This window comes from Tinamus guttatus, unplaced genomic scaffold (assembly GCF_059628265.1).
Source record: "Tinamus guttatus ecotype Peru unplaced genomic scaffold, ASM5962826v1 Tinamus_guttatus_pri_ptg000463l, whole genome shotgun sequence".
Lineage (NCBI taxonomy): Eukaryota > Metazoa > Chordata > Aves > Tinamiformes > Tinamidae > Tinamus > Tinamus guttatus.
In genome coordinates, this window is record NW_028288997.1 from 474,307 (window position 1) to 502,302 (window position 27,996).

Sequence of the window (27,996 nt, forward strand, 5' to 3'; positions counted from 1 at the left end):
CGGGGAGGCGGCGCTGTGGGGCAGCCCCGGATGTGTCAGTTTAGGGCAGTATGAGGAGGCCGCAAGGGGACAGCAGCCAGCGGTGTCCTGCACAGGTGAGGTGGGAGGGGGGCTGTGCGGGAAAGAAGCCAAGGAAATCGGGCGAGGAAAAGGAAAATCCGCAGGGGAGGAGGGAAGGTAGCAAGCCCCCCCCTTCCTCCCGACTGTTTCCCTTGGGAGGGTGGGGGCAGCGTCCCCGTGTCGCTGCTCTCATGCTGCGACGTGAGAAACTCGCACAGCCCTGGGCCCCCCCCCTCCGCCTCCTCGCTGGTTGTTTAAATGGCACTGCGACAGGAATGGCTCCCTGCCAAATAGTGAGCTGTGGCCCTCGAGGGGACCCCGAGCGGCAGCGCGCATGCGCCGTGGCGCTGCCACAAAGTGAGCCGCGGAGCCACCGGAGGCGGGCGGGGCCGAGCGCGCATGCGCAAAGGAGGGGAGCGAGGGTGCGCGCGCCCGGGAGGGGCAGGCGCATGCTCGGGAGCTGGAGCGGCGGCAGAGCGCGCATGCGCAGCAGGAAGCATTGGTCTTGGGCGAGGAAATACGCGCGTGCGCAGTGGCGGCGGCCGGCGGCGGGGGGAGACGGGCGTCGTAGCGCGCCGCGCATGCGCTCGGGGGGGGGGCGGGAGGCGCCGGGTAGAGCCATATCCTGCTTCTCCGTCAAGTCGGCGCGTGCGCAGTGGGCTGCTGCGGGGACCTGCGGAATAATGAGCCGCAGCGGCTGCGCCGGGGGAGGAGGACATGCTGCCAAATAGTGACCCGCGGCCGCTGGAGGTGTAGGGGGCTGGCTGCGGAGCGGGGGGCTGGGGCCGGGGGGGGGACACGCCATCCCCACCCGCCGCACCTGCTTGGGCTCGGCCTCCTCCGGCCTCCCGCCCCGCCGCGGAGCGGAGCTGCGCGTCCCCCGTCAGGGACAGGAGGTAGGAGCCCGTGGGAAGCGGGCAGGAGTTGGAGAGGGGCTGGGAGAGGGGGATCCGCGCCAGGCCGGGGAAGGGGCGCGAGCTGGCAAAGTGCGGGGGGCCGCGGCGGGCTGTGGGGAGCCGCTCCGGGGAGTTGCGGGGAAGGCGCTTCCCAGGCACGGGCAGAGCTGCCGTGGGGTTACCAGGAACTGAGTGAGGAGACGTGAGTGGGAGAAAGGAAATGAGTGGAAAAACCTGTGTTTTTTCCTCAGCGCGGCCAAGCGAGGGGTGACAGGGCTGCGCTGGGCCCGCAGGATGGCGAGGCGCCGTTCTGAGTCACCGGGGAACTCGCTGCTCGCGTAAGGCAGAGCTCAGCCCGCATGGGATCCGTATGGGTATTTCGGCTCCGGCCTGTGGTGGTGTTTAAAGGAAATGGTGCATCATCATGCAGTGTGGAAAGGCGATAGAACTCCCTTTTCACAGCTAAATGTGTCGCTAATACGATGTGACAGCAGTGTGCTAGTGCTTGTTACAAGCACTGTCATGATTAGCGATAAATGCTATTAAAAGGGTAAAATACCCCATCGTGGGATTTACAAAGCTGCCTGTGAAACGGGGTCTGATTTTTTTGGTTTCTTTGACAAGGGGGTTTCTGTTTTGGGGGCAAGGGAATGCCATCCTGTTTGTTGTCTGTTCTCTTAACTCGGTTTTATTAGATCCATTTGCATTGAAGTGATTGTAGAGTATCATCATTGTGATTTATGAAAGGGAAATTGTTTTTGTAATTTCTTTTTTTACATATTTAGTTTGGAGTGGCTTGATGTGAGGCCCTCTAAAAGTCTGAAGCGTTTCCACTATTATTTATTCCTTGCAAAAAAAAAATCTTTCATTAGTTAACCTCTCTCTTATTATAACATATAATAGGCTTACTTCTTTTTTGAGTGACTCTTTCTAACCAGAAAGATTTGGGTTGATTATGCCACTTGTTTCATTGTGGTTTGAATTAAAAAAACAGATTTTCTTTAATGGTACTTCGTCATGGATGCACGTTGAGATCAGGATAACACGGTAGCATAAGTACATCACAAGCTGTCATCCTGTCACTGGATCAGTAGAGGACGGTAATACAGAACTATACCTGCCATAATATTAAAGAAACTGCTATCAAATTGGACGTAGTGATTTTAAAAATACTTAGGTATGATTGCCCCCGTTGTTAAACCACTCATGTTCCTTCCCAAACCCTCCAGGAGCTGCACATGGATACGGATCATGGAGGGAGCTCTAAAGGAGTAGTTTTGGTTTGACACGTGGTCCCAGGGAGCAGAACCATCACTGATTTCACAAGCCACAGTGAAGCAGCATCGGGGAAAAAAAAAAAAAAAAAAAAACCCTGCTGCTTGAGTTGCTGATCTTACAATTAGTTATCCTTTAAATTAGGGGAGGTAACAGTGTTAGTGTTAGATTAATTAAACCTGATGAGTGTTAGAAGATTCTGGTGAGTAGAATTGTTTTTAGCAGCTACTGCTTTCCTGGAGCCAGCCTGACCATGGGGTTTTCAGGGTTAATTCCTGGTCTGCAGCTGAGGCTCTGGACAGGCAGCATTAGATACGTGCGCTGAACTGTGTCTGGTGTCCTATATGATTTTTCTAGATACCAATCCAGTTTACAATAAGAGGGACTTAGCAGCTTTATTCTTGGCACACTCTTCCGTTCAGTGTTTTATTTGTGTGACTTGCCATTCCACTGCCTTAGCTGATCCTGTGGACTTATAAACTTGCAAACATCTGCTTCATTTCTCCCTGGACATTATTTCTGTAAAATTGGCGCAGAGATGGCAAAGATATGTCCTTCTTCTGTGTTCAGAAGCTGTTGCTGTTTCATCACTAGGACCCATAGTTCCATGCCTGGACATAATTGCTGTAATTTTGTAAAATTCCTTCTCTCCTCCCAGCTTTGTCTCAATTTTCTGCACAATTGTAGTATTATGTAAGACCTTGCTGTATGGCTCTGATCTCTTACTGCTCGTGTTTCCTACTCGGCACGAGTGGAAATACAACCAGATACACATAACAAAAATAGCTTTATAGAAAAAAATATCTCGGATGTTACTTTCTGGTTGTCTGACGATGAGCTGCTACTGCATTCTGTCTTGTACTATGGACTTGAGAGACTTCTTAAATCATGTGCCTAAGTTCCAGAAACACGTGGCAGTGAAGGAAGCGATCACGATATTAAGATATTCATAAATTACTGCTTTTTTTTTTTATTACTTTCTGCAGAAAATATACCCGTAAATATATTGAAGTTTCTCTTCCTGTTTCATGTTGTTGAATATCCCTTTACCGGACTCTGTAGCTGTGTTTTAGAAGGAAGGAGCTGAGTGATTCCGGAAAACTCTTTCTCCATGTGCATAGCAGAGTATCCAAGAAAATACGTACTGTACAGAGGATGTCCTCTTGTTTTTTCCTCCATTTTTTTAGGTTAGAAAAGATACAGAGCCACTGACTATGTAGCAAATGCATGGAAAAGATTTGGGAGTACATTTTTATACTGTGAGTAGACTCTGGCTAGTGGTAGAAGTTGTGTCTTAGTTTTTTATGTGGCATAGTTGGTCTTAAGATTTAGAATTCTTAAGAAATGGCAGTTTATAATGTCAGGAACATGGGAGAAATAAATCAAATACTAAGTTGCTTACTGGAAGATAATCCTTCTAGCCATTGTGATGTTAGAGATGGATAAGGTACTGCCAACTTTAGATGTACAGACAACAGAATTAAGTTTTTCCTCTTGAGATCTCAGCTCAGATCTCCTTAGCCTGTCTTGTGGGCTGTGTTCAGTAGGTTCTGTTGCAGGACCGTGGCCTTTAAAAATGGCTCTTGCTAGAAACCTAGCATGTATATTTTGCATTTTAAATTAGGTGTGATGTAATGCTTAGGATATGAACCATCTAAAGTAATTTTAGTGCTTCAGAAAAATTGATCTGACTCCGGATAACAGCAATCCTTTTCCAGCAGAAAGGACATCATTGTACAAAACTTGAAGAGAATCATGTAGGGAAAAAGAATATTCATCTGAGTATGCGAATTTTTAACTACTTAAATATTTGAGATATAAGTTCAGTAATATTACACTGGTGTCTAAAAATAGACTGGAAGCTTAAGAACTCAATTCTTTATTATGCACAGAGAACACGTTTCATGTGACATGATAGGAAAACTTATTTATGGTGTGTGCTTGCACACTGCTGTTTAACTGACTGATATTTTAAAGTTACTCTGAATCATTACTATTTTTTGTTGAATTAATGCACTACCCTTGGAGTTAACAGAAATACAGTTGATTCCGTTTCATATGTGTCACATCAGTCATACCAGTGACATTTATGCAGCATCAATCTGAAAAGATCATGATGTAATGTTTTAAAAGTGGCGAGCTTGTCTTCCAGTGTCACAGGGAGAATTAAACTCTTAACTATGGGCATCCATAAGTGGTCCATGAAGAGGTTGCTGAAAGAGTTTATTTGTCTTGAAGAGTGATTTATTTTCTCTCTCCTTTTCCACGAAGGATAAATCCTCATGTTTACTCAATAAAGTATCTCTAAAATATATGTAAGATACAGATATCCCTATTAGACAGTGACAAGAAGTGGTAGTTAAGGAAAATTGCATGGAAAGAGAGGATGGCTTAGAAAAAGTTACTGATCTTAGAGACATTTTTTTACAGCACTTTATCGGATGGGGAAGCAATTTAGTTTAAAAATGCATGTATTTCTAAGGGTGGTTTTAGTTTCATTGTTTTTGTCCTTGTTTATTCTTTGCTCAGCACAAACTTCCCTGTCCTACTGCAGCCATTTGCCTACTAAATCATGGATCAGATCCTGTACAGAAACTTTCCTCTAATCACAATGTTTTTGAGTGAGGGAACTTTTCAAATTATTTAAGTTGTCTTTCTCCAGCTTAGTTTTTAAAGCTAATAAGATCTCACTTTCATGTCTCCTGCTTTTGAAAAGAAACTCTTTGTAATTTAGAGATTTGTTTTTGTGTCTCAACAGAAACCTTGGGTGAGAAACATGGTTTTGAGAGAGCTGCGATGAGGCTAGAGAGCAGGTGGAGACAAATACCCCCAGCGAGCAGAGCTGCTGTGTAGCAGTGCAGAGCGGCCTGGCTGCCTCCCAAGTGTCACTGCATAAAGAGGCTGGAACAGCCGCTCGCTGCATTGATGTGCAAGTTTGCAGTTAACTTACTTGGCTCCAAGCTTGCCTACAGATTAACTATTTTCTCTGTGGGGAAAAAATAATGTTACTTCCCTCCCTGAAAATCTGCTCCCGAAGCATGAAGTCCCTTCCTCAGATGCATGGCAGCCACGCTGCTGCAGGCCAGGTACCCTCACCTTATACATGTGTCTTGGTGGTTTCAAAATCATAGTGAGTGACACAGCTCTGCTGCTGCCTTCATTTCCTCTGCAGCACTTTTTTTCCTAGAACTGTGCAGCCTCAACAGGTTATGCATAAAAGCATATATAGCAACGTGACATGTGGTTTTGTTTTTTGTTTGTTTTGAGGTTTTTTTTTTTTTTTTGGTGTTTGTGGACATTAAATGAAAGTGACGGGACAGTATTTGACTGCTGCGTTTGAGATGCAGAGGATTTTTATACGGATTTCCGTTAGGTTTTGATCATGTAGATATTTGTTCCAGGAGATAAGTCTGTCAGAGCAGGTATTTGAGTTTAAAGTTTAGAAAATTGCTGGCACCTGTTGTGTCTTACAGTTGTGCCTTCAACCTGTTGTTGTGCCTTCAGTTTTCTAGCGAGTACAAGCACTGTGAAACAACCCTAATTTCACCTCTAAGTAACATCATTTGAATGAGGGAGCAAAAGCACACGCATCACAGCAGATTATATTCTGTTTTATCCTGGGCATGTTCTGCAACAACTTTCCTGTAAGTTGTTGCCAACATTACTAAGTCTGAAAATATGATAAAAATTCTAGTATTACTCAGGAGTAAAGATTTTTACTTGATGGTTTTGAGTTTGCTCCTGGCTAGCAGACATCTGATGTTTTGCTTAATATAATATTCCCTGCTAGCTTATTGAATTTTAGTTGTAGTGGGAAAAATAGAAGTCTTCCTACTAAAAGTGTTTATAAAAGGACGGAAGAGGAGATAGGAGGAAATCAAAAGCAAAATTAACTGTGGTTTCATCGTTGAGACTGGAGTTTAAACAGTTTATGGAAGTGGTTTGGTATAAAAAGGGAAGGAAATCTGGGCATCTTCTGGGAATCCATTTTTCATGTATTTTTATATTTCCCTTTGTTTTCTAAAGATGAAATGAGTATGCCAAAACTATTTAAAAGTATGTTTAAAATAAAAAAGACGGCAAATCAGCACCCATATCCAAAGAAAATAACTAGGGATTTTTTTACTTGTAACACATTGATAACATTCATGCCAAAAGCAGTAAAGAGAACAAATCTTGCTGCTGTGCTTCTGTAGCATCACTTATATAAACAGAAATATAATAATGCCTCTGGCCCAGACTCTTTTCCAATTTACTAAACTGCAGTAAATACAGAATATCTAAGCTATGCAAATTTGTCTTTTCCTCTTGTCTTACTAATTAGATAATCTGGGTCTTGAATAGTTAGGATATTCAAATATTGGTTTAGGCAAATGCTGTAATTGTATTATTGTGTTATTTTTCAAAGTGTGATTTACAGTAAAATGTGATTTTTTTTTATGTTAATGTGAATTAGATGATTAACATTAATAAGGCATGATGGTTTTGCTCGCTTGAAGTGTGTGTGATATGTTTTATAGCAGCGGGCTGTTGACTTTTGAAGAAAATGTAGCTGGTTTGGAAGCAGAAGTTGTTTGGAATTCGATTTTCTTCCCCTGTTCCTTAGCTCCTTTCACCGATTAAAATAATTCTCATAACAGGTCTAAGGTGCAATTAGGAGGAGGTGAAAGCAACTAGTAGTGTGATGTCTAGTTCTTGCCGTGTGTTGTAATCTCCAACTTTATTATTTGAAAGCCTAATTTCCATAGTAATAATGAAGATGATTTCTGCCATTATTTCAGCTCAAATGGTTTCTGCTAAGCTCTTGGAAATACCAGAGCAAGATGGCAACTGGAAAATGCTGTGTGAAGGCTACCAGATGTTTGCAGCACTGGAAAGTTGATATAAACAAAAGGCTCCCAGGGGGATTATAGTCTCGGGGACTTGTTCAAGATCTGATCTGCAATCCCACTTGAGTCCCTCAGCAGTGCTGGGTACCAGAGCTCAGCACAGAGATGAAAAAATTCAGCCCTGCGTAATTTTCTGTTCTTGCTGATTCTGAGTGTTCTTGATTACAAGTCATACTGCTTAGGCATTTTCTTTCAGTTATTTTCAACTCTGTAGGAATCTGTGGGGATTTTAGAGGTGTGAGGTGTTTTTAACAGTGTGCGGCTATTACAAGAGAAGAACAATCTGCACAGGGAAAAATCATACTGCTACCAGGATGTTTTGTGACAGACTTTCTGAGGATATTAGGGAGTTTTCTGGGAAGAAGTACTATTCCCCGGCAATTTATGTCTTAATCTTTTAATTCAGATGATGGCTTACATATTAAGTTCAAATGTTTTACTAAAAAGAAAATGAAATGTTAAAATGGCTGCTAAATATACTTAATAAGTGACAGGTAACATCTTATTGTGCAAGTAGAAACTGAAGTTGTAAAATCCTTTTACGATTAGCATATTGAGGGAGAATGTAAAATAACACTGTTCACAGGCAATAACAAAACCCTTCTTTTCAAAAATAATATCAGATTTCTTATTGAACAGAGAATTCTATTCAGGCTGTAAGATGTGGGCTGGGGTATTTGAATAACTTTTCCTTGTGAGAGGAGACCAGTGGTCAGGAATGGATTGGTAGGAGAGGGAAATGTTGGATAAGAAGCAGAATTTAGAGAAAAGGAAATGGAAGATTTAGTTCTTTTGAGCACAGTTATGGTATAAGTTAAAAAATTATGACCTTGATTAAATTCAGAGGTGGGGGAAAAGCGCAGTTTTGAAGGTTTAAGCTTTAAGCATCCCTGGAAGTACCACAAGGCTTTTATTTATTTACTGCTATGGATGTGATTCTAATATACTTTGTGGGTGATTCATAGTTAGGGTCAGATGCGATTAAAGAGGATACGGTTTTCTGCATCTGTTCAAACATTAGGAAGAAGGAGTCTAGAGGAATGTCAAAAATATGGCTTGGTTTAATGACTAAAGCAAAGGCATTTTTGGTGGAGGATTGTTTGCAAAAGCAGAAAGTTATTTAGAGAACCCTCGTCAGCCTCTTACCACCAATTTCCTCTGTCTTTCCTCTATTTAGCTTTATTTGTTTGCTATTTTTCTGGTGATACTTGAGAAGGTAGGAGGGATATTGGATGGTCTACAGCTAAAAGTGTTGATTTTCTTTTCTTGGGAAATTCATGTAAAGTTTGTTATTCTCCTTACAGTGCTGATTTTTCACTGGCGCCTGCCCTGCCCCATTTCATTTCCTCTTTCCTTCCCCGTCTCATAAGAGTTCCATGTAAATGATGATTTTTGGAGATGACCAACTCTTTCTGTGGCTTTTTTTTCCAGAAGATTGGCTTAAAAGTTTTGAAATGTTCTAAGAATGGCCAAAAATAATAATAACCTTTAATTTCAGCATAAAAAAGCGGAATTTAGTAACTAAAATCTAGCAGACTACCAACATTCAGGACGTTACAAGGAATTTTTATTTATTATTAAATATGCGGTGATAATGATTTCTCTTGGTAACTTCTGGTTTCATTATCTGTCAACTTAGAAAAAGACTGCTCTGTAACAGCCACAGGAGTTCTGCCTTCTCTGATATTTTGGAATATAATTTAAGTGAATTAGTGCACTGTATATTAAGTATCAGAAAAGGTGTCCATCCAGGTGCCTGCACACTACTAAAAGGGGATAATGAGGGCAACTTGTAAACTGAATTAGGACTGATACAAAATATATCCTGCCTCAGAAAGAAAAGGAAAAGCCTAGAGACTTTGAACTGTTAAGGGAGATGATTCCTACAGTATTTTAAATAGGCTGGGTTATTTGTGTGTATTCTGCATCCCAAATGCGTGGTTTTAGGTCCTTTAGTAAGGTATGCATCTTTTATTGGATACCATTTCATTCCTTTTATTATCTCTCTGCCATGATAGTGATGATTATCCAGTCTGTTCTCTGACTATTTTAAATGAAATGGTGAATTTTTCAAATAAAATGTGATGTGTCATCGCGAGCTCGGTGGCTTTTTGGGGCTCTTCAGCAGAGTCCATCCATGGTCGGTCAGATCCTTGGGGCTTGCAAAGCACAGAATGTAGTGAAGGCTGCAGTGCACCCGCTGCCACTGCTCACTTAATGTGAGTTATTGTCCCGTCTAAGTGCAGTGAAGTTTTTATATTTCACATTGAGGTTTCTGCTTTCTGATTTCCTTTTTCTTTTTTTTCCCCAGGTAGTGAACGACTTGTTGCTATTGCAGAATTGTACACATAACTTTATTCCAGGATAAGCCTCTAACTTTTACAAAACCGACTTCCTTATAAGCCATAACTTTTTATTAGAGGATGCTTTCATCTTTCTAATGCGATAATTCCTTATCTTAATCCATTTTATTCATAAAAGTTGTTTGATGCTCTTGCTTCTACACCACTGTGTTAATAATTAGCCGACTTTGGGCAGCCTCTGAAATTCTCTGCACCTGCCTCCACCTGCCTTTGTAACTGAATATGGAGGGTGGATCTGTCGTTAGCACAAAGTCTCAGGAAGCTTTGCTGCCCAGCCCATCCTTGCTTTTTTCTGTGCTATATTCCAATTAGGGGGAGAAAAGGGGCTGTAATGTCCCGTTTGGTGTATACCTTAAAATCTGAACAGTTCAGCTGCTGGTTAGGTAACATTGCTTCCAACTTTGCTCCTTTATTTAACTGGCCTGTTTTTGCAGCAGCAAATTCAGGTCTCCATTAGCCTTTCCAAGGCTTTGAAAAATGAGGAAGGTAATGGCCTTTTTCTTCGGTCCTCTTTCTTATCCCCTTGCTTTATTGCTCCCCTTAGATCTTTCCTGCTCCCTTCTCTGCATCTGGTGGGGTTCTTGGGTAGTCCACATACAGCGGCTCCTTTTCTTGAAATACTTGATCAAAACACATTTTTATGGACTTCCATGAGTTCCCTTTCACCAAACAACGTATGCAAAAGAAGAATGTACTCGAAAAACGTTAAAGCATTCTGTAAACTGCTGGCTTCTTAGAAACGAATCTGTTTGTCTTAAAAAGAAATACACTGACAAGCTGTTTAGCTCAAAAATCTGAGGCCTCTTAAAATTATTTGTGGACTTTATTTTCCCCGCCTTTCTCAGATCAAATCTTTGCTGCTCACGGGGTAGTTCTGGCTGTTGGTTCCTCCAGTAAATGGAGATTTGAGCTCAGGTGGCTTTAGTCCAGCTGCTGGGTCAGGAGGTGATCCTTAGGACAAGGTGACAAGGGAACATTTCCTCCCCTTCAGAAAGGGTCTCATCTGGCTCTGATTCCTAGATAAAATTCCTTCATCTGGAAGTGATTGTGAATGAGAATTTTGCATTTATTTATTTATTTTTAACTGCAATTTTAGCTGTGGCCAGAGAGGAGTGCTGTTTGTTATTTATACCCAAGGAAGTGAGACGCTAGCAGACTGCACATGGGCTTGCAGGGTCCCGTAAGGGAATATGCTGTTTTTTTCTCTGTGACTTGCTGTTCTTGCCAGTACTTTCAACTTTTCTGCCTTTCCTGGCCAGAAAGCATTTTGATGACCAATCAATTTATGAAACGTCTTCCTAAAACCTCTGTCTGCAGAACTCTACAGGCTGCTCCCAGCTCAGAGATGCCAACGGTGGCGCTGAGGGAGCGTGAACTGGTAAAACTTGAAGCGTTGGTGAGCAAATAAACACGAGGGTGCCCTGCTGCTTTCAAAAACTTAATGTATAGATAACATTAAGCTAGTTGTGGTTCCCTTCAGAACATACTTAGTGCGGGTCCCTGGCAGAAGAGCTATTCAGCATTGCAGTTTGGAAGAGCATCTGCCGGTTGCTAAAACCAGTGCACTTTTAAGGCTGTATTTAATATCCTTTTGTATGCTACCTCCCATAGGATGCTTGGTAAGCAAGGAGGTAGCATGTTTTTCCTTGCTTCAAATTTCCACAAAAAGACAGTAATGGGTATTAGTGGTTTGGTTTTTAATATAATTTGCTGTAACAGTAAAGATGTCGCCATCAAGTTTCAGGTGTTTGGTTGCTGCAGGGGTACATTGCAGTGATGCTGGGAATGTTCAAAATACTCATTTATCAACTTCTAGTTTAAAGCTAATTAATCACCTTGCAAAGCATCTGTAGTTCTCTTCCATCTTTAATATCCTTCGCTAAAACTATTTTTCTGAGTAATAGAGAAACTTTAAAATTTGGACCCTCTGTCCCTTTTGGGTCATTTTAAAGGTGTAACAAATGACTTGGTGGCATGCAGCAATTCTATTAGCACTCTGTCTTAACTTTTATTACCACCTGCCTGCCGAAGCCGTCTGTGAGAAAGGATATAAGACATATAAAAGTGACAATTGCTTATAGGAAACCAAATAGTCCTGCTTGTTTTAAGTTCAGGCATTTCCCTTGGCTTTGTACCACAGAAAGTTTTCTAAATCTTCTTATATGAATAAAATAGAGATAGTATTTAAGTCTGTCTTAAAATCATGCTGGATCAATGTGCCGCACAGTTATCTATTTACGTATCCAATTTTACAATCCTTGGCTAAAGGTATCTGGTGCTTATTTCCTGGAGATAAGTGATATATATCTGAAGTTAGAATTAGAGGATTAAAGTTTTCTGGAGTGTGTGAAAGTTGTGTGATTTCGCAGGCCTTGCCAGCCCTCTGTGAGTGCTGTTGGAACATAAAAACTTGCTGTTTTCTCCTCTTTCTCTCCTCATTAATCCCTCCTTTTTGTACCATTAAGAGAGGTGTTGCCACTAAACTTAACAATTTGTCTTCCAAAAAGAGCCTCTGGTGTCCTTCAGCTGAGCAATATGTGCATAAAGATACTTAATTGCTGCAGTGTACCTAGAGTAAGTAGAGCCCTTGTAGGTATTTATTGTTCATAAATACTTTGCAGGAAAGCAGGCTAGAGAGTAACAGCAGAAATTGAGGAGTTGTTCCTTGCTGAACTCTTCATTATCTGTTCCTAGTAACTGTTCGGCGGTGAACAGTGTTTTCTTTGAATTTAAGCAATATACTCTAAATCCTGCTGCTGGGTAAAGGTGTACAAATGCTACCTGAAATACAAGCTTATTGCAGAGCTTATTACCGTGTTCATCTTTAAAAGCAATTTCATTTTCTTTTCTAGAAATAGCTGTTTTTCCACAGCGCGCATCTCTGGAAAGTGCCCTCCATCTGTTACAGACCGGAGCTGCCGGGGGTGTTTTGACCTCGGGAGTCTCACTTTGTGGTGCTGCGGTTCGAATCGGGGCTGACACGTCCCTTTTCACATCGGTGTCATCTCCTGTGAAGCTTCCGTGAGGCCACCTAAGGCCAGCTGTGTTATGGCCTCATAATGTCACCGGGAGGCTTCAAGTGGCCCTTGCTGCAGTCTCGCTCCGCGTGTCTCCGAGCTGAGCTCGCGGTGACCTGGCTGGGATTGGGATGTGCAGCAGCCGAAAGCTCCCCCAGGAGCGAGGCGGAGCGACAGGCAGAGAATCCGAGCGGATGGTTGAGCACTAACGTTTAATTCTATAGCACCACTTTGGCAACGTGTTTTGGGAATTTGTATGGAGTGTCCTGATGTCTTTGGCCAGATTTATCTGGTGTGTTTCATAGAAATCAAAACAACAATAACAAAAAAACATACTTAAGCTACTTTATTTTCCTTTTTAAATCGTGTTGCGAATAGTTTTGGTAGGAAGTTGTTCCTGAAAAGCTAGAATTACCAAAACTAAATGTAGTTTTAATGCAAAGTAAGTCCAGGTTCGTAACTTGCTGTTCTGTTTTATTTATTCGCTGTGCTCTCCTCTGGCCAGACCTCCCTGCTGGGTTTATTGCAAGCCTAACACTTGGTGCTTGGAGGAGAGTTTCAGAGATTTCCTCCTTCCCTGTGCCATTTTTCTGCCTTTCCTCTGCCCACGGTGCCATTTGTGTGCCTCCCATTTGGGGAGCCTGTGCCATAAAACAGATTGCTGGAATAATGTGGATTAAAAATAGCTGCAAACAAAATATACCCGAGTCTGGGTGGAGAAGAGCAGTGTGTGTGTGATCCCCAAGGGGAAGGAAAAAGCTGGGATCTTCTCTCCTCCTGCATGGGGACCAAAACCAGCAAGAAGTTCTAGTTTTCACAAACGTGAGGAGGAGGTGTTTCTTGCTGGATTTTCAGGTTGGATCCGTCCCCTAAAGACACAGGACTAGAGACAATGAAATGCCCGTGTCCTCCAAGGCACGGCCGCGCGTTGCACATAGGCTGCTTAGCTAAGTATCCAAAACTCGTGTCTGCTCATTTTGGCTTAATTTGAATGACAGAGGGTGCTTTAACTGAATTCCTTCAGAGAAATTGTTGTAATTTAATAAAACCAAAGGAAGCACCTATCGTAAGGACGTGCTGCTGTCCCTTTCACCCCGTTCCTCGTTCTGCTTGCACCACGCAAACCGGGTTGGTTTTATGGTTGTGCCTGTTGCCCTGCAGTTCAGGTCTTAAGGCACTGGCTGTATTTCTTTGGCTCTGAGCTTTGTCCTGGGAAATACATTTCCATAGCATTAAGTATGCACCTCCACAGGGTTAAATCCTTGGACCTCCTGGGTGCTTCAGAACTATTAGGAGGTGCTGCTACTGTGAAAAAAATAACCTTAGCCACTTGTAAGACACTGGCAGAAGCTTAAAAGGTTGCAACTTCTTTGTTACTTAAGCTGATTTTTGAGACTATGATTCTTCATATTCTAGCAGAAGTTTCTTGAAGCTGGTGCAGTTTTGAATGCAACTCCTCCTGGGTACATATGAATCCTCTAAGCTGCAGTGCATTTATCTGTGTACAAATATTGCTCATCATTGCTCCACGTGCCGGTTATTTCAGTTCCTCACTTTGTAATTCTCCAAGAAGACTTATCTTGGGCGCAAAGCATTAAGTCATTTTAAAACTGCTTATTTTTGTTATGTAGAAGATTGTGAGCTTAGGATCCTGCTATTTGTGAAGTTGAGGCTTTTAATATTTAGATTTTGAAACACGGATAGTTGCTAACATTTGCTTAGAGTGAGGCCAACTTGGTTTTGGATATCCGAATCAGTGACTGCGACCAAGTTGGTTGGGCAGCAGATTCATCCCCAGAACCGCTGAGTGCCTAAGTTTTGTTCAACTGCTTGGGGATGTGGTTTATTGGCTTCATAATTTGTCAAGATTTTCCCTTTTCCTCTGCTCTCTGAGCAGAGCTCTGCTTAGCGCTGCTGGCATTTTGGGAACGGAGCGCGGAGCCTTCGCCTCTGTTCCACGGTTGCCAACAACAGCGGAATTGTTGTAGGTCACTTGTGTCCTGCACAGGTGAGAGAAAGGCGGGTGAATTGCGGCTGTGGTAGCAGGACCTGTAGTTAACAGGCGGTTATGGTGTGAGGGTTTGTTACTGCCATGGTGAGGAATTCTGTTTTCTGAACTTATCCATTAAGGGTGTTTTGTAAATCTGCTTTGAGGATCGGGGCTTAGAAGTCAGCAAAGTATTGGTTATTCCCTTTTGTTTCAACGTTTCCCTTTTGGTAACTACAGGTGTTTTTTCTCAGCGGTGCCAGGCTGTTGGTTCAGGTGTGCGGCAGTGGTCTTTGTGCCTGTGTGTTCTCTGCTGATGACAGTTTAATTCAGTGCTTAGATGTTGTGAACTTCACCAGCATGTAAAGGAAATGAGCGTTTCCCTCTGGGCAAAGGGAATTAGATTTGAAGCAGAGAAATGGGTACCAACAGCTTCCTTAATAGCCAGGCTTTAGGAGAGAGACTGAGCTGCTCAAGTGACTGAACCTGCCAGAGCTGGGATCCTGCTTTGCTGTTGGGAATGTGAGTTGTGTGTCACTACTTGTAGAACCATCAGGTTATTAGAGATGGCGTTTGAAACTCACCAAGTTAAAGGGGAGAGGACACAGGGAGACACTGAGATGGTGGTAGCAATATCCAAGTTAGAAATGGGGTCTCCTACCTGAACCTTCACCTCCACAAAAAGAATTTTACTCTGGATTTTTTTTCCCATTAAAAGTTGACATATTGAAAGAATTGAGTGGATTGGTGTGCCTAACTCTTCAGAAAACATATGGTAACACTTGAAAATGTTTAAATGTAGCATTTTGAAGGTTTTGGGGGTGGGGAGGGAGAAAGCATGATTGCTTTTACCAGTGCCCCACAAAACTTAACAGCACTCCTGAAGATCCTTTTTTTTGTTGTTGTTTCTTTTTCCTTTTGTTTTTGCCCTTTGGGAAACCGACAGGGTGAAGACCTGTTATAACTTTCTTTCACTGAGTTGTGAAATTCTGTTTAATCTTCAAACTGGCGATGTCAAGGGTTCCGAGTCCTCCTCCTCCGGCAGAAATGTCGAGTGGACCCGTAGCAGAGAGCTGGTGCTACACTCAGGTAAGTCCACGGTGTGCCGAGATGCTCGCCAGGTAGCGGGATTAGAACCTGTGGTACAAAATTTATTCCAAAAAATGTAGAGCGTAGCTTTTCAGAGGATGTGAGACTCATTAACAGTGAATATAGTTAGCAATTCATTGGGTTTAATTACAAATTCTTGCACTAGAGCTGTTAGCGTAGTGGCGGGGTGGGGAGTTATGTGGTTTTCTACAACTCTCCAATGCAACAGTAGAAAATAAGCTTTATACCCCCATTCTTACTGTCTGTCTTTTGTGGAACTTTGGAAACATTTGGAGAAGTTGTCATGGTCCAGCTACCACTGCTGCCCATTTCAGAGCTAGGATGGCTTTTGCCTGGGGGTCATTTGTCACACAAATGACTTGGTAAAACTTTAAGGATTACTTTAGTTTTTGGCTTTAAGTGGCCCGTTGTGGGTAGCAGTAGCTCTAATGCTTTCTGGCTTTATCTCCAGATCAAGGTGGTGAAGTTTTCCTACATGTGGACCATAAACAACTTCAGTTTCTGCCGAGAGGAAATGGGGGAGGTCATCAAGAGCTCAACCTTTTCTTCAGGAGCCAATGATAAGCTGAAATGGTAAGATCTCAGCAGAGATGGTCACCCCATTTGTGCAAACTGTATCAAGAACAGATGTGCTGCACAAGAGTTCCCGCTTCCTTTTGCGTGCAACATATACACAGGGAAAGATTATTTTTGGATACGTAAAACAAATGTGAGGATCTAGCTTTTTGTGCTGTTTTTCTGATAATGGAAAACATCAAAACTAATGGAAGGCATGACTGGAAGAGAGGCCACATCCCGTCTGGAAGCTGAGACATGGCACGGAGAATTAATAATCTGTCTTGAAGTTTGTTTCATAATTGATGTTCATCTAATGAGTTCTTAGCAATCTCCAGTGAGATTCCACAGCTTGTATATGCAAGCTCTGTATCAGCACCCCTTCCCCATTTTGGCCCTTAATACTGCATATTGCTAAAATGTTATTTCCTAACTGCACTATAAACTTCTCCCTCGTGTCTTAAGGCTATTGCTGCTGCATTAGCTTTCTCTTCATGGCACCTTTTTATATATTTAGAGACTTAACGTGGTACCTTGAATTATCTCTGTGTTCTGTAACTCCTGCTCAGGAAGTTCTGCTCATTTTTTGAAGATGACATTCTTTTTACCCTTTTCCTGTCCTTTAAAGCTTTTTTTTTTTTTTTAATCCTCCCTGAGTTCTCAAAGATAATTACCAGTAACTCTGAGAACTTCGGTCAGACTGTGTTCTGCTCTGAATCTTGTCTGACCTACGAGATCTGTGGGCATTTGGTTCATTCAAGTCGTCATGGCTTAAAATGAACTAGATATCATGAACTTCTCTTTTTTCTTCCTTTGTTGCTGATGATGTTAAGTGTTTTAGCATTTTTTGTTTGTTTGCTTACATCTCCTTAGTCGAGATTGAAGCAAATAAGGCACTAAATTTAGCTTAGCTCTGTGTGTGTGTGTGAAGGAGAGAGAAGCAAAGGTGATTTGTGTCCCTTTGGGTGGCAGACCTGTGCTTACCTTGCACTGCGTTTTGATATTAAATTACTTACCTTTATAACCTTCAGCTAGACAGATCTCATCCTAATGCCTTGATCTCTGATTTTTGTCGCTGTGTGCTTGAGCTGTTAGTCATTTGGCCTAGTTTTTGCTTCTTGTTAGACTCTGTCTCAGGTTTGGGGTCAAGGAAGTGCATATGAGTTAGCCTCTTCCAGCACTTCATAGCTTTCCTTGTGTAGTATCACGTCTCCTTTTTGCTTTATTATCATGTTTTTGAGAAACAACCAGCCTTCCAGGAATGCATTTTGCCTTTGAGTTGCTTCCTGTGGACTTTTGCCTCCCAATTCTCCGAATTTATTGTGCTACTTTAATCCACCGCCTTTAGTCTACTATTTCTTTCCTTTTGTGAAAATTGTCATCCAAGATGTTTTTCAGTGTGTTAAGCTGCTTCCCTCGAGTTTTTTTTTGACCTGTTTTGCTTATAGTTAACATAGCTACGTATCTGCCTGTGAGTTATTGCCAGTCTTGGAGATGTAACATGAGTCTGTAATCACAGCACTAATCTATTTACCTATCTCTTCCTGTGGCTCAGTGACTGTTAAGCAGAACTTATTTGCTTTACACATTATTGTGAAAATTATGCTGTAGTCTCTCTTTGAAAGCTATGAATTACCTGCTCAAAACCATTCCCGACAACTTATTCGGATGCTTGTTTCCACAGGTGTTTACGTGTGAACCCTAAAGGCTTGGATGAAGAAAGTAAAGATTATTTATCCCTCTATCTATTATTGGTGAGCTGTCCAAAGAGTGAAGTTCGAGCAAAGTTCAAATTTTCAATCCTGAACGCTAAAGGAGAAGAAACAAAAGCAATGGGTGTGTAAAAACTTCTGTCTGTTGGGATGAGCTGTTTGTCACTCTCTGTTTGTTCATGCAAGGCGTTCAGCTGTTTGGTTGAAGCACTGTATCTCTCTTTCAGAGAGCCAGCGGGCGTATCGATTTGTACAAGGCAAGGACTGGGGATTCAAAAAATTTATTAGGAGAGACTTTCTTTTGGATGAGGCCAATGGACTTCTTCCGGATGACAAACTCACTCTCTTCTGCGAGGTAAGTCTTCCTGTTCAACCAAAAGATAACAATTCCATTAGCTTAAGGTAGATGTGCCTTTCTTTGTCATCCTTGCTTTTAAGAAGTCAGAGGTGTCAGGAAAAATATTGACTGTTTTTCTAGTCTTTTTGATTTTGTTTGTGTTTTAGTTGTGAGTCATCCCATTGCTTTTTTTTTTTTTCTTTTCCTTTTTTTTCCTCATTGTTTTTGCATTTGTCTTTTACCAGAGATGTTGGTAGGATTAAGATCACTGGATTTCACTTCTGGTTTAATATTGTCACCCATTTGTGCACCTTAATTTGAAGCACTTTGGAGATAATCAGCAAGGCAAGGTCTGTAGTGGGAACTGACCATTACTTGCAACTGAGTAAAGATGACAACTTCTCCTTAGCTTCCCAAGGGTGTGCACAAGGTCTATTATTATTACTTTAGAAAGACAATGGGCTTTGTATAGCTAATTTTTGCTTATTTGTAGTGGTGTTATTTTTCTACAGCTGCTTAAAAAAATCATGGCACTCAGTAGTAGCTAGGTCAGACAAAGGTGCAGAAAGTTATTTCCAAAGCTTGGTATTTAAGTCTCAAAACCTTAATGAGCAAATTTAAACTCTCCGATGTCTCCAGAGCTTCTGGGTTCTATTTCTATTGTATTTTTAACTGAAAAATACCTCTTGTAGCTGTAATTTTTTTGCTAGAGGACAAGTAGAAAAGTCATCCTCTCTTTGGTTCTCCTGCAATGTTTGTCTGTTTTTGTGGGAATGGATTCTTTTCTCTTGCCTTTCTTATCTTCCAGGAATGACTGTTTCAGTCAAAGCTGCCCAATAGCTCTACTTTTTTTCTGCTCTTTTTTGTCTGGTGATCATAAACACTTAGATATTTAAATATATAAGGAAACATCTCTCAATGTGTTCAGTCAGTTGCTTAAATCATTACTGTCCTGGAGGGAGCCCTTCCTTGAACATTTTTAACAATATTTGGGACAGGATAAGATTGTCTTAGGTGACATTTCCCAGGTTTAACAATTAATTCCGCATGATAGGTGAGATTGAAACTACCATTGTGGGATGACACCTAAAAAATAATATGAGAGACGTTTATATTTGTTGCCCTCACAAATTCCTGAGACCCAGCATTAGTCAATGTGAAATGAAGTCAATCCAGTCTTCACCAAATTATTCTCTTCAGACACTTCAGCTTAGCATTTCCCCTTTTTTTTTTTTTTTTTTTTTTTTTTTTTTCCTGGATTTCTGGGAGAGAAAATTTGCTGCTGGCTCCGCATGGCCTCGTTATCTACTGCTTTTCTCTTTCAGTTTGTTGTACATATAAGCGTAATAGAAGTTTTAAGTTCATATAGTACTCAGTACTTCATATAGTGCCCTGTTACGTTGGGGTACGCTCGAGTTTTCTGTGGAGCAGAAGGTTGTTGCAAGACCTTTGGTTACAGCTGCTCATTGTATTATTAGGCTGAAAAAAAAGCGATTTGCTCCCTGTTCATGTCTTGCTCTGAGCTCAGATGATGTCTCAATGAAGATGCTGTTAAGGCAGAGAATGATGATCCTTGTCAAGCATCATCAAGTCTGACCTCGTTTACTTGTCAGTTCGGGAATTTTTAGCCCTCTATTTTGCAGGTGGAGTTTATTGTACACATCCCAACTGCATTGCTTTCTGCTGTTTAAATCATATTCCGACGTAGTAGGTAAATCGTTACTATCTCTGAAAAGAGCAGTATTCCCAAAGTTACAGCAACAGCTCTTTATTGAGCCAAGTAGCATTGTTACCTGTGCAAAGATGTTGCAAATATCTTAAGCAAAACCATGCCTAAATCCATAGACCTCAAATCCAGCAGCTAATCCCACACTTGCTTCCCTGTAAGTCAGCTTGTTTCTTCACTCCGTTATGGCAGGATGGTCTTAGCTGCTCTGGTCTTTCCTGAGTGAGTCTGCTCCAGAGGGCCTGTGGTTTACTGCATGTTTTAAATTAAGAGAAATAAGAGTTTTGTGTTAAATAGACTCTTGTGGTTCCCATGTTGGTTATTCAGCAGCCAGTGGCAGAAATTTTGGGTCTCTATGTAACCTTGTCTGGTTTAGAGCTGATGATCAGTAAACTGTGTGCCTTCTCCTGATCTTTCCTCATTATTTTGCATGGAGATGCTTTTTAGTCCCGTGTCACTGTTTGATTCTAACGCAGTTAGAACCCACACTGGATTTTTGAAGAAATTGAAATTCTGGTATCCAACTGGAAGGCATTTGGGTTGCTCTGAATGTCCTGTGCTGGTCAGACACCTTTTTTGTGCATGTGTTTGCGCATTTAGTGCTGGCTTATCAAAGTTTCCTATATAGTTCACATTCATTTGTGCTGCTGTCTGTGTGGCGTTATTGATTGGGGAGAGTTTCAGAGTGTTGATAAAAGGAAAAAATAGGTCAAGGATGATGTCTGTAAAAGCAGAAGAAATAAAGTTCCAATTCCTTAGGAAACTAACGAAGTTGTGGTTTAATGACATGGAAGTGCCATTAATTTGGGGCTGAGCAGAAAACCTGTTAGTGTTGTGAAGCGTGAGGTGAGCACGGGAGGGCTGGTTTGGGAATAGGAAGGGGTAGAGCTATGGGCAGAGGGAAGAGCACGCTCCTTGTGGACGTGGAGGAAGTGGGGGAGTTGGGCTGGACTGGGCAGTCTGGAATCACGGAATTCCCTAAAGATCATCCAGTCCAACCCCCTGCTCCAGCAGGGACACCTAGAGCACAGGGCACAGGGTGCCATCCAGGTGAGTCTTGAAAATCTCCAGAGAAGGAGCCTTCACAGCCTCTCTGGGCAGTTCCAGTGCTCTGTCACCCTCGTACCCTTTTGTGTCCTTAAAACGTTTTTCTGTGGTTCAGTCCCAGAAAAGCTAGCAGGAGAGGGCCCTAATCGTTCCTTCCCAAGTTAGAGGCCTCAGTCCTTGTTCTTGAAAAGCACTTATCTGACCTTCTCCTGCAGACCTTCGATGGATATTCCACAGCCTCTCCAATGACTTCAATACCTCGTTATCTTTAGCATTATTAACTTTTCTCCTTAACATGTAGCCTAAATTTTCTTGCAATCTAACCCTTCCTTATCCACCTTGAATAAGGAGAAGAGCAGAGAATCAGTAAGGTCAAGGCAGGCTAGAAAGGGTGCCAAAAAATGAGAAATTATTTGTACTGGGTTCTGTTTGGAGTGTCAGATTTTTCTTTCCATCTGCCCTGGAGACAAAAGCTTACAGCGAGGTTAGTTGTGCGGCGCGGGGAGGCCGCTCACTCACTCCCGTTTCCCCCCAGGTGAGCGTGGTGCAGGACTCGGTCAACATCTCCGGCCAGAACACGATGAACATGGTGAAGGTGCCGGAGTGCCGCTTGGCCGACGAGCTGGGAGGACTCTGGGAGAACTCGCGCTTCACGGACTGCTGCCTGTGCGTGGCAGGCCAGGAGTTCCAGGCTCACAAAGCCATCCTAGCAGGTCGGTGTTGACTCGGAGGGGCCTTGGCGGGATAGGAGACGTCTTGATGACGAGTGGAGTGCTCTGATAAGGTCTTTTTTTTTTAGTTATATCCCATTTAAAGGAGCCTTCTGCAGCCCTTTTAACTACAGAGCTGCAGTAAGAGACTGTTCTGGGAACATGACAACTAATTATCACAGTACAGTTACAGAGAAGGAAAAAATATCTGCTCTTTTTTAATTGCCTGCCTCCTAAGACAAGCCTGGTAGGAGGATGTTGTGGCCCTAGAGTACCGTCACGTCCTCTTAAAGCATTTATGAGGAGAACTTGAACAAAATTCTTTTTTCGTGAAGTCATCAAACATACCTGAGTGTGCTCTGCAGCCGTGTTTGAAAGGACACAAGAAATCCTGTCATACCTGGATTTGAGGGTATGCTGCCCGCATTACGTTATGTCATGACCTGTGCTATTTCTACGGGAGAATTTTTCCTTCCATTAAGTAGCAGGACAAATATCGAGGTGTTGGCAGCCTAAGCTTAGCTCCTTCTGGAGGGGAAAAAAAAAAGAACGCTTCTAACTATGTTTTATTTTTTCCACTGCCGTAGCTCGTTCCCCAGTTTTCAGCGCCATGTTTGAACACGAGATGGAGGAGAGTAAAAAGGTAAGTGCTTAAAGGAAGGAGAACTTTTCCAGCTAGCTCTCTGGTCAGCTCTTAACAGCTCTAGCCAGTTAACTTTCTTAGATAGTGTTTGTGACTATCGTCACAATTTAACTGTTATTTTTTTTTCACATTAGATGCAGGTCTCTGCCTCCACTTCCCTGGAGGGAGGATGAAAGGGAACAAGGAGGCAACTGTTACCTTTGTTACTCTTGGGGAAGAGACAGGGATGGGATAGGGGAAGGGAGAAGTTCTGAAATTTTAGAACATTTCTCATTCCATCTGCACCTTTTTGTTTCGTTTTCTTTTTTTTTCACGGTAGTACATGTTCTAAAGATTGTTTTTCTGTAGCATTTTTTTCAAATACCAGGAGAATTAGAGTAGAAAGAATCCTTTAGCACCTTGTCAGGATCTTAATAAGCTTTGTTTTTCTGATACAGAATCGGGTTGAAATCAATGATGTGGAGCCTGAAGTTTTTAAGGAAATGATGTGCTTTATTTACACGGGGAAGGCACCAAATCTTGACAAAATGGCTGATGACTTGCTGGCAGCTGCTGACAAGGTACAGTTGGGATTTATGGCTGTTCAGGGAACCAGCAATGACATGTGCCTTGCTTTACACAGAGCTCCTTGGAGATTTCCTGCAGGAAGGTTTCCACGGAATCATTGTGGTTGGGCAGTTTCCTTGAATTGCTCCATTAACTGGCTGCGGTGTATAGATAAACTTGGATGTAGTATAGATATGTAAATGAAGCTTCTGAAATAATTTGAAATGCAAATATTTGTCCTAAACCTACACAGAATAAGGATAATAGAGTACATTTGTTCTCTTACTTAACATACAACAATCAAGGTTTTCTGTCTCAACTGCTCATTTTTAAGCATTTTCTTAAAATTTCAGAAGTCATCTCTGTTCGGCATGACCTAGCATGAGAACTGGGGATGAGAAGAAAAATGCAGGATTGACCTGGCAATATTTTTTTAGCTTGACTGTTAGCAAATCTCCCAAGCAGTGTTCTGTCTCGGCAGCCAGGGCTGCTTCTCCTCCTGGTCTGGTTGGTATCAGCAGCTTCAAGGGATGCTCTAAAGTGCCGGATACGGAGTGGGAAGGTCCTGCTGTTTGTTTTTGTCTTTTTGCAGTGGCAGCCCCTGCTGTTTGAGGAGAAAAGGGGTGCACTGGAGGAAGCCCTGCTGCCTAACCCTGCTGTGGTTTTTGCAGGGAGTTGTCGGGGATGTTGTGATGGGAAGGCTGCTGGTAGTCCCCGCAGCGCCGTGGCCTAGCTAGCCAGTCAGGCTCTGTCTACTTCCCTTTGCAGCACCAAGGACCGAAGAGATTGCGCTGCTGGCCAGCGAGCCCTGTTAACCAGTGCAAATTCGTAATATATAACCGAAAGTTTATTTCCTTCTCCTTTTTTTTTCTTTTTCTTTTTTTTTTTTTTCTTTTGCAAGTGAACCTAGTGCTGGTGAAAGGTGCCAGTTTGACAGCACTGGAGACTAAAGTCGTCTATTTATCCATCAAACAGGTTCAGCACGGGTAGCAGCAGTGCAAGATTCTCCACACTGCCCTGCCACTGTGCCTCAACTCTGACCTGGAGGGAGCACCTCTAGGGGTGAGAGCGTAGTTCAGTCTCCATGCTTCTTCAGTCCTTGGATTCTCTCGTGGGTGCCAGCTAGGGTGGTGGATTTTAAGATGTGGATGCATGTAACCTTGTTCCACGCAAACCACCACATGGCCATCAAACTCCCTGTCACTGCAGACCTGGGCTTGATCAAAAACGGTGATTCAGAGGTGAAATGCTCCATATGCCATTAGCTGGTCCCTGTGACTAGAACAAAAATGGGAACTAATGCAAGCAGATTCTTGGGCGTATTATGATCATTGCCACATTTTATTCAATATTTAAAGAGTATTGATTGAGAGCTCACATACCATCTTTAACCGAGACAAGTGTAAGTAGTACATTAAGGACAGAGTCGGCTTTAACTTTGAATTTCTTGGCTTTTAATGTAGTTTTTTTTCCTTTTAAACTCGTTGTATGTCTTTTAAAAGCAAAAATAAAAACTCTTTCATGAAAGCACATAAAATATCTAATATTTACTCAAGAGACTGAAACAGCTTCATCTGAGCTCCTCCTGTCTCTTGGGGAAAATATGTAATTAGACCAAAACCAAAACAAAACACGTCCTCTAAACCCAGGAGATACTATTTCAGCCTCTTGGGTAAGGATGCTACTAGGTAGGGGGTTTTTTTAAGTGTAATTAAGAAAGGGGGGAAGGGGAAATCTTGGTACCTGAGAGACCAGAATGGCTACTTTTGCTCAACTGTGTAATTAGAAGCTGAGCTATTCGTAGTGAAAATCCAAATAAAAATTGTACATGCATGGAAGAGAATATTCATTTTACAAAGGGAATAATTTTAAGCCTCGTTTGCTGCATTTTAAGCTACTGACAGACAATAATATAAACTAATGACTTGCCCCTCATTTGGAACTGTTTTAGCTGTTGATACAGACTAAGCAACTAAATCTGATTTGCCTTCTCAGATGTTCTGCTAGGAGAAAACTATCCTGGTTACGAGTGCCGTGCCTCACTTGAAGCAATTATTATTGTTGAGTCTTAAATAAAATAATGTCATAACGATCTAAAATAATTCATTTAAATCTAATCATTATGGAATGAAGTCTCCATCAGAATGTAAAATCGATTGATAACAGCAGTGCGTTTCCTATGGCAAGCCATGAAGAGGAGCTGGCTGCCAGCTCCCCGTGCAGGTTGGCAGAGCAATCCGGGCAAACCGGGTGTTGATTCAGAGTGCAGCCTCTCACACTGAAGAACTGGCGTTTGTGGAACCTCTTCAGCTTTAAAAACCTTATAAACAGGACGAAGGACACTCTCAGATGCAGTTAGATAAAACTTAACAATCCTAAGCTTCCTTTTTTAGAAATGTTACTCAATTTCAAGTGTTTAATTTTTAGGACAGTTTATGTAGTGCTAATGCTATTACTCATATAAGACCTTCATTAGAAGTGACTACTCTCCTTATCCCTTTGATAGGTAATGATGGATGCAGAATATTCAGAATTTCAGTTTATGTCATCCAAAGAGCTGCAAACCTTATTATCAGATCCCATATACCAAGATTTTCAGAAGTGGCTCAGTCTGGTGGTGCCCCCGCTCAGATATTCCAGCAGACTGCAATTTGGAGTTTGGGTTTCACTCCTTGGTAACTGATGCCTCCCAGTTTTCTGAACAAAGCTGCTTTTCAAGCCCACCAAAGATCGCTGTGTTGCTTTTGAAAATCTTGGTCATGTCTGATGGTTTCAAAAAGACCAAAAGTGCTGCACTGACCAAAAGTGCTGCACAGGTTACATGAAAATTTATTATAAAGCATTCTTTTTCTAGGAGTATCTTTTGGCTTCCTCAAACCATTGACATGTGTAATCCTGTAACCTAAAAATGTTGAGGTAAATGTGCAACTGAATGGCTAAAAACCCTTAAACTGAGAAAATGAAGTCAGAATAGGGCTGTTGCCAGGGTTGTACAAACATGCTGTGTATTTCATTTCCACCCAGTATTTCATTTCCACCCAAATAATCACCATAAATCAGGGGTATTTGCTTAACATCTTAATGTTAAACTGGTAACATAGATTTGAGCAAGGCTGATCTTAACACACAGGCCATTAACAGCAAAGAAATTGGGTGAAAGCTGCCTAAACATCACTGGAGCACCTATGGAGCATTCACTATTACATAACTCTTCCCACCGAACCTGGGCAATGCCGTCGTGCACTGTTAGAGTAAGAACAGACATTCGGCTTCAGCGTTCTGTGCCTTGAATTAATAGAGATAATAGATGTAAAAGGTGACCTGAAATTCTCATTTCAAAGCATGACCACAGCACCAAGTAAACCTGTAACACCAGAAGCCTGGGATGAGAGTTCTGGTGGGTATTTTCCTATCCATTGTTTTCCTCAGGGTGGGCACATAATGATTCTCCTCTTTTGCTGGTCACTACTTCTTTGAGCACAGTTCAGATATCTCTTCGCTTTGCAAAATGCATTTCAGCATAATAGAGTAGTTTTTGTTACTGAAGAGTGAAGCAGCACAAGTAGAGCTTCAGTTTGGGCCTGAGGAGGTAATTTTTCTTTGTTATAACCGTATTTTGGCTTGTATTTTGCAGTATGCTCTGGAACGTCTGAAGGTGATGTGCGAGGATGCGCTGTGCAGTAACCTGTCCGTGGAAAATGCAGCTGAGATTCTCATTCTGGCTGACCTACATAGTGCTGATCAACTAAAAACTCAAGCAGTGGACTTCATTAACTAGTGAGTTTACTCTTATTTCAGGAGGCAACAAATCTGGAGGATACATATGTATTTAAAGCAAGCAAAAGGGTTTACAACTTGTGAACTGCTACACGCAGGGGACACTCTTCTCTATCTTTTAGTTCTCCCCTTGTGATCCTTTATTTATTTGTCCTTCTGGAAGTGTCATTGTCCTAAGGACTGATTAGCCGTGTCCTGCTGACACTGTTCAGTGCAGCAGGATTGTCTTTTAGGCCATCTTGAGGGTAATCCTGTGATCCTGAGAACTCTTAACAGGTACTTGGTTAGTAAGGGACTGTTTGTACTACAGAATATAACAGTGCTTTTAGTAAATGAAAAATAACTACCCACTGCTTTGATGCCCAGAAGTACTTTTAGCCCTACTGATCAGTTAATGCAGCTTGTCTCTGAACTTTCTATATTGATTTAAAACACTTAAGTGCTTAAGGGGTCAGAACAGATAAGCATTGTGTTCCTTGTTCTCCTCCGCCCAGGATCACGTGTGCTTTGAGCTGCTAATCCACAGGTTGAAGAGCTGCACAGAATAAAATTGAGAGCAGAGAAAAAGCTCGAGTTTCGCAAAACGCATCTAACATACACCCAGAGTAAAAACTGAAAAGAGTTTCCTTAGGGCTATGAAAAGAATATGTTATTTAGACTTTTTTTTATCCTTGATCAGTAACTTGGGATTTGTTCTCTCTTGTTTCTAGTCATGCCTCTGACGTCATGGAGACATCGGGCTGGAAGTCGATGGTAGTGTCACATCCCCATTTGGTGGCCGAGGCGTATCGCTCTCTGGCCTCTGCACAGTGTCCCTTTCTGGGGCCCCCGCGTAAGCGACTGAAGCAATCCTAAGGTCCAGTTTTTCCACCACCCCATGTTTTTCTGGAAGCAGCGCCAGCTGCTGCTGCTCTAACCTTGACCATCAGGGTAGACAGCGAAATTATGGAGCTTTTACTCTGTTGTTGGGGGGAAAAGACTGCTTCGTGACACCCAGACTTTTTAAAACAGCACCAAGTAACTTGGGGAGAGGGGGGAGGGTGGGCCTGGGGCTCTGGGGCTGTTCAACCTAAAGATTCCCTGTCGCTGCATCGTCTGTGTGTTCCCTTCGACTTGGCTGAGTCAATTAAGTACCGGGTTCGGTTTAGGCGCCGGCCCGGGTCGGAATAACCCAGCAGTGGTACTGGGGGAAACGACGTCTCTGCGTCTGGCAGCACAGAACAAATCGTCAGATGCCTGGAGCAAGAGGACGTTTTAGCTTTGGAGAGAGCGTTGAGGGTGTAAAGAGAATTTCCAGGGAGGTTCTGGAAAGGAAGTACATGGTGGGAGCTCCAGTAGTATTTATA

General features: G+C 42.3%; 1 protein-coding gene across 3 annotated transcripts; it reads left to right on the plus strand.

The window, feature by feature from the left end:
• On the plus strand, positions 1–27,935 carry SPOP (speckle type BTB/POZ protein). Of its 3 annotated transcripts, none has more exons than XM_088532652.1 (10): positions 1–95; positions 15,434–15,576; positions 16,049–16,170; positions 17,837–17,988; positions 18,059–18,219; positions 21,510–21,687; positions 22,272–22,327; positions 22,765–22,887; positions 26,508–26,650; positions 27,361–27,935. In XM_088532652.1, the coding sequence occupies exons 2-10, from the start codon at positions 15,499–15,501 to the stop codon at positions 27,503–27,505; spliced, it is 1,158 nt and encodes a 385-aa protein (XP_088388778.1). In that variant the 5' UTR covers positions 1–95; positions 15,434–15,498; the 3' UTR covers positions 27,506–27,935. The 3 variants fall into 3 exon arrangements, with proteins under 3 accessions (XP_088388778.1, XP_010224049.1, XP_088388779.1); XM_010225747.2 differs by having other exon boundaries at positions 18,092–18,219; XM_088532653.1 differs by lacking the exon at positions 1–95 and adding an exon at positions 698–790.
• The last annotated feature ends 61 nt before the right edge of the window (positions 27,936–27,996 follow it).